This window comes from Ctenopharyngodon idella, chromosome 20, assembly GCF_019924925.1.
Source record: "Ctenopharyngodon idella isolate HZGC_01 chromosome 20, HZGC01, whole genome shotgun sequence".
In the NCBI taxonomy this organism is placed as follows: domain Eukaryota; kingdom Metazoa; phylum Chordata; class Actinopteri; order Cypriniformes; family Xenocyprididae; genus Ctenopharyngodon; species Ctenopharyngodon idella.
In genome coordinates, this window is record NC_067239.1 from 23,128,575 (window position 1) to 23,134,835 (window position 6,261).

General features: G+C 38.1%; 1 protein-coding gene across 5 annotated transcripts in view; it reads left to right on the forward strand.

Moving 5' to 3' along the window:
- cdc42bpab (CDC42 binding protein kinase alpha (DMPK-like) b) overlaps positions 1-6,261 on the forward strand; it is a 62,802-nt gene that overhangs the window by 54,118 nt on the left and 2,423 nt on the right. For 2 of the 5 annotated variants that reach the window (XM_051876407.1, XM_051876408.1), the window contains 7 exons: positions 110-194; positions 369-492; positions 706-823; positions 1,814-1,931; positions 2,020-2,177; positions 3,851-3,925; positions 5,631-5,684. In XM_051876407.1, the coding sequence (XP_051732367.1) occupies positions 110-194; positions 369-492; positions 706-823; positions 1,814-1,931; positions 2,020-2,177; positions 3,851-3,925; positions 5,631-5,684 (732 nt within the window). The remainder of the gene's footprint in view (positions 1-109; positions 195-368; positions 493-705; positions 824-1,813; positions 1,932-2,019; positions 2,178-3,850; positions 3,926-5,630; positions 5,685-6,261) is intronic. The other 3 variants (XM_051876409.1, XM_051876411.1, XM_051876412.1) reach the window with 2 other exon arrangements.

Genomic DNA, 6,261 nt, shown 5'->3' on the forward strand with positions numbered 1-6,261 from the left:
GAGACAAAAATGCTAGTATTTATTTTATGGGTTTTTTATTTACTGAAGCCAAAAATGAGTCATCTTATGAATGAATAAATAAACCCAGGATCTCATTGGCTCTGTGCAGGTCCGGCCATTGAACATGGATGGCTCTTTGAATCTCCTGGGCTTAGAAACGGTCAGACTCATCTACTTCAGAAACAAGACTGCAGGTAACGGCAGTGACTCCATAATTCAGTGAAATGCATTTATCATTGCATTAATCTTGAATTGGCATTGAAGTTGGCATTGAAGTTTGAGCCTTTGGTTTAGTAGTGCCGTTTGAAATAATGAATAATTCAGTTTTGAATAATATGTCTGATTATGCATTATTTGTGTGTGTTTAGAGGGGGACGAACTGGTGGTGCCTGAGGTGTGTGATAACAGCAGGAAGCAGTTGGTACGCAACATGAGCAACAAGAGACGATTCTCATTCCGTATTCCTGAGGAGGAGAGACTGCAGCAGAGGAGGTGATTGTCTCACACACACACATTTGTGTACTACTGTGCTGAAAAAAATAGCAGAGCTGGTTACCAGCATTTGAATGTTGGTTCAAAGGATGTACTTTTAATGAAACAGGCAAAGTTCATAGGACATTTGTAGCTTTTTTAGGTCTGGATTCAATATCCAACTCATTTCTTAGTTTCAAAATGTCATTATAGTCATCGTATGTGTGTTTGCAGAGAAATGTTGAAAGATCCTGAGAAGAGGAACAAGCTGATTTCAAATCCTACTAATTTTAACCACGTTGCTCATATGGGGCCCGGAGACGGAATGCAGATCCTCCGAGATCTACCAATGGTGAGAGGCTCGTCTTTTAAAAGAATATTCTTCTTAGAATATAGTACACGTTAAGCTCAATCAACACCATTTGTGACATAATGTTGATTACTACAAAAATTTATTTCACTCCTTTTCTATAAAAAAAGGAAAGATAACCATTGCTTCAGTTGTAAGTCAGGCACTTACAATGGAAGTGAAAGAGGCCAATTTGTTATGGATGTTATGCATGTTAACGTGATTTTAGTCTGAAAAATTGCTCACTAACCTTTTATATGCCATTTTACATTTAACATGTAGCTAATATTGTACATGTTTTAACAGAAGAATTAATTTAAGTGTATTTTAAAAATATGCTTTTAAATCCTCGAAAAATCCTTGATTTTTGCATTTTTTAAAGAAAATTAGTCAAAATTCTTTTTTGTGGTAATCAACATAGTCACAAATGCTGTTGTTTGAGCTTGGCTTGTATCGGAATATGCTTTTACAACCTCATTTTGCAACCCCATCAAGTCACTGTCAGTACATTTTTTTTTTTTTTTTAAAGAAATTAATACTTCTATTCAGCAAGGATGCATTAAATTGATGAAAAATAACTGTAAAGGCATTTAAAAAGCTGTTCTTTTGAACTTTCTATTCATCAAAGAATCCTGAAAAAAAAAAAAGTATCCTAAATATTTCTGCAAAAATATTGAGCAACACAAGTGTTTTCAACATTGATAACAATAAGAAATGTTTCTTGAGCACCAAATCAGCATATTATAATGATTTCTGAAGTATCATGTGACACTGTCTTTTCTCTACATTTATTGATGTGTCATGGGTCATTTATGCATCCTGTATTGATACGTGATGATAGCAACATGATATCATAAAGATCATTATATTGAAACCCATCGTTTGTTTTCATCAAGTCATGTTTGTCTCACTCATTGCATGCTTGTGTGTCCCTGTCCTCTCTCTGTGTGTGTGTGTGTGTGTGTGTGTGGTGTTTCTCTGTGTAACCTGTAGAATGTGCATGCTCAGGATAATCGTGCTGGATTCAGCGGATCCGTCAGCATCCCCTCAATCACCAAAAACCGAGCCGAACCTGGGCGTTCCATGAGTGCAAGCAGTGGTCTAGGAATGCGTAAGTACACGCACGTGGCTGCTATTATACTTATCAGATTTCCATGCGTTTCATTCCCAACCCACTTCTTTCTTGTCCTCTGTATCAGGGTCCTCCTCTCAGAATGGCAGCGCTCTGAGGAGGGAGCTGTCGAGCAGCAGCTACAGCTCTAAACGCCAGACTATGACATCGCCTTCAGAAAGCTCACTGTCGTCAGGAGGGGGGATGGATGTGGGCGAAGCGCCACTGTCTCAGTTTGATAGAGAGGTGAGTCATGATGTAGGAGGAATCAGGGCAGTGGTATCTTCATTACCTCATCACATCAATGCCAGATTTGCACTATGCAGGGACGTTTTGGCACATGACTATCAAGCTGTAGTATCCATGACGATTCCATTTGAGTCTTATGCTGACTTCACATGCTATCAGAATTATTGTTAATACGCGTATCCTCTTCGGAAATTGGGAATGAATGACCTCACAAGTGGTATTTACGACTGGGAAACTTGGAGATAATTTTGAAACCTGAGTTTCTGGCCATAAACTTTAAACATGGTGGAGGAGAGAACTATCGCTGTAGTGACAGTTTTATTACAACATCTACATTGCTTTCTCCTGCTGTCACAAACTTTATGTATATACAGACTTTCTGAAGGTTTTAAAAAGGTCCCCTTAAAGGATTAGTTCAATTTAAAATTAAAATTACCCCAAGATTTACTCACCCTCAATCCATCATATACACCATATGACTTTCTTCTTTCTGATGAGCACAATCGGAGTTATATTTATAAATTTCCTGACGCATCCAAGCTTTATAATGGCAGTGAATGGGGCCAACGAGTTTGAAGCTCAAGAAAGTGCATCCATTCATCATAAACATACTCCACACGGCTCCGGGGGGTTAATAAAGGTCTTCTGAAGCAGAGCGATGCGTTTGTGTAAGAAAAATATCCATATTTAACAAGTTGTAAAGTAAAAAATCTAGCTTACGCCAGACCGCCTTCCGTATTCAACTTATGGAAAACGCAACATCAGTTACGCTTGTTTCGTAAGTTGAATACGGAAGGCGCAGGAAGTAGCTTAAGTGTTTTGAACTGCGAGAGGCGTTACACTTTCTTCATAAGTTGAATACGGAAAGGCGGTCAAGCGGAACCTAGATATTTTACTTTACAACTTGTTAAATATGGATGTTTTTCTTACACAAACACATCGCTTCGCTTCAGAAGGCCTTTATTAACCCCCCTGGAGCTGTGTGGAGAATATTTATAAGACTGTACATTTAATTAAAAATCTTCAAAACACTTAAGCTTACATTACTATTACTATTCTATCCAACAAAAAACACTTGAATGTGACAAACTCTACAATTTCCAATAGCATGTGAAGTCACATCTTATTATACACAAACAGTTCTCAGGCAACATGGACTTGACTTCATCGACAACAAAGTTAGTTTTTGTTCTTTTTTAGGATCTCTTTTCTCTCATACACCACTTTTATATTTGAAAACACAAAGTCAGAAATGACTGTCAATGATTTACTTATTGTTACTCAAAAAAGATAATTGATTCACCCTCATGTCGTTCTTAAACCCGTTTAATTTTTCTGCACACCTCCTGACTTATAAAAACAGCTCGCCCCATCCCTTCCCATGAGGCCTGTAAAGGTGAAACACTTCTAATGCCTTTGCCCCAAAGCAGTTGAATGCAAGTAAACCTTAGCGCTTGTGTTCCCCCCACCTAGCTTTGTCAGTGCTTAATCCACTTTATGCCTGCCGCCCCATTCCACTACATCCAACAGTATCCTTAGCAAACCCACCCGTGCCCTTATCCCACCCGTCATCTCCCCATATCGCTGCGCTTTGCGCTCCCTGGCCGCCCCATTCTCCTTCAGCAAGTGTGGAAGCCGTTCTGGCACTCAGTCTGCCCTTTCCTTCTCAGTGGCAGGCGGTATCGCCGTCGGAGAAGACCCCTGATCTGAAAAGGGCTTTAAGGACCCTGCTTAGTAAGATGAAGGTAAACGCCACACGTTTGCAGTGAAACACACACGCATATACACGCCTGCTGTCATCTGCACTCTCAGGCAGCCCTGCAGAGTGCTTTTCAACTACCCACTGCCCATTTTTGAAGCGCACAGCCTTATCGTCCACTGGCCACAAGTGAAGCAGAGAGCTTCGGTTGGGAATGGCAAGCTTCCATCCGCATGTTTCATCTTCATACCGCTCCTGCTGGCCAACCCCTGTGTCTGCCAGAGAAAATGAAAGTCTTTACGAGAAGAAAAGAGAGTTGGGCTAGAACAATACTTTTATGCAAGTACACAAATGCTTGGTGCGTAGTGCGTACTAAAGGTGGCGAAATAACCGTCATTAAACCAAATGTGTAATTATTCAGGTAGATAGGGATAAACATATTAAAGGGTTAGTTCACCCAAAAATGAAATTTCTGTCATTAAGTACTCACCCTCATGTCGTTCCAATCCTGTAAGACCTTCGTTCATCTTCAGAACACAAATTAAGATATTTTTGACGGAATCTGAGATGTTTTTTTTTTTTTATCTCCCATAGAAAACACCGAAATTACCACATTCGAGGTCTAGAGAAGTAGTAAAGACATTGTTAAAATAGTCAACATGACTACAGTGGTTCAACTTTAATGTTATGAAGCAACGAGAATACTTTTTGTGCGCAAAAACAAAACAAAAATAACGACTTTATTTAACAATTTCCTCTCTACCCTGTCATTCTCCTAAGTAGTTTACGTTGAACAGCGTTGGCCAATACTGAGCTGGCGTTCGGATGTAAATATGGAAGCTCTGCACTGTGTTCACTGCATCAACGGTGTAGGAGACTGACAGGGGAGAGAAGAGAGAAATTTGTTATTTTTGTTTTGTTTTTATGCACAAAAAGTATTCTCGTCACTTCATAACATTAAGGTTGAGCCACTGTAGTCACGTTGACATCTATTTTAACGATGTCTTTGCTACTTTTCTGGACCTTGAATGTTTTTCATTGCTTTCTATGGGAGAAAAACCTCTCAGATTTCATCAAAAATATCTTAATTTGTGTTCCAAAGATGAACGAAGGTCTTGCAGGTTTGGAACGACATGAGGGTGAGTACTTAATGACAGAAATTTCATTTTTGGGTGAACTAACCCTTTAACATTAGACGAATACTGCACTGTAGCGCCTCTTGTGGCAAAGCTTAGAATACAACATGTGTGCATTTTGGTATGAACTTGTTTAGCGTTTGCATTAACGTACTTGCGAAGAGTATGTTTCAAGTCTGGATTCGATGTACTAATTTCTCCAAAGCTTTGCTGCGAAGCGACTCCACAGTTCAACTGCGAACCACTAGCCAGTGAGTGTGTTTTTGAGGATGAGCACTTGTCTTAATGTGCCTTTAGTTTACCCAGCTGTCATTCTGTTTACTTTATAGTGCCTTGTTCTCAAAAATGCAGCTGGATTAAAGGACCACCCCAACTTTTATAATTTGTAGACATGGCAGAGCCCAATCAGTGAGGCAAATGCAATAGTATATAATGTAAACTTTCAACTATTGACCTTTAAATCAAGCAAAATTTGAGTGGTTTAGCACATACACATTTTTGCTTTTTTTGATGTATATTTTGGGTAAGTTAAAGGGATAGTTCACCCAAAAATTGTGTCATCATTTACTTATCTTCATGTCGTTCCAAACCTGTATGACTTTCTTTCTTCTGCAGAACTCAAAAGATGTTTTGAAGGATGTTTCAACTGTTTTTGTCCATACAATGAAAGTTAGTGGGGTCTAATGTTTTTTGGTGAATTATCCTTTTAAGAATGATTAATATTTTCTTGATGGCGGCATGTGAAATAGTGAACCAAGCATGCCATGTTTACAAAGCCATCCTGTGTTTAAAAACTGCTAAAAGTCAGATTCCACTTGACTGGGTTTATTTGCACCTTTACAGTATTTGGACTCATTGCATGTGTACACTACCGTTCAAAAGTTTGGGGTCAGTAAGATTTTTTTTTTCTTTAAAGAAATTAACACTTTTATTCAGCAAGGATACATGAAATTGATCAAAATTGACAGTTAAATGTTTTATTGTTTCAAAAAAAAAAAAAAAATTATATTTCAAATAATTGCTGTTCTACTGAACTTTCTTTACATCAAAAAATACTGAAAAAGAAGCATCGTGGTTTCCACAAAAATATATTAAGCAGTTCAACGTTTTCAAAATTTATAAGAAATAATAAAAAATTGTTTCTTGAGCACCAACTCAGCATATTTGAATGACTTCTGAAGGGTCATGCGAGTAATTATTGCTAAAAATAAATGAAATTTATATATAAAAAATATATTAAAAGACA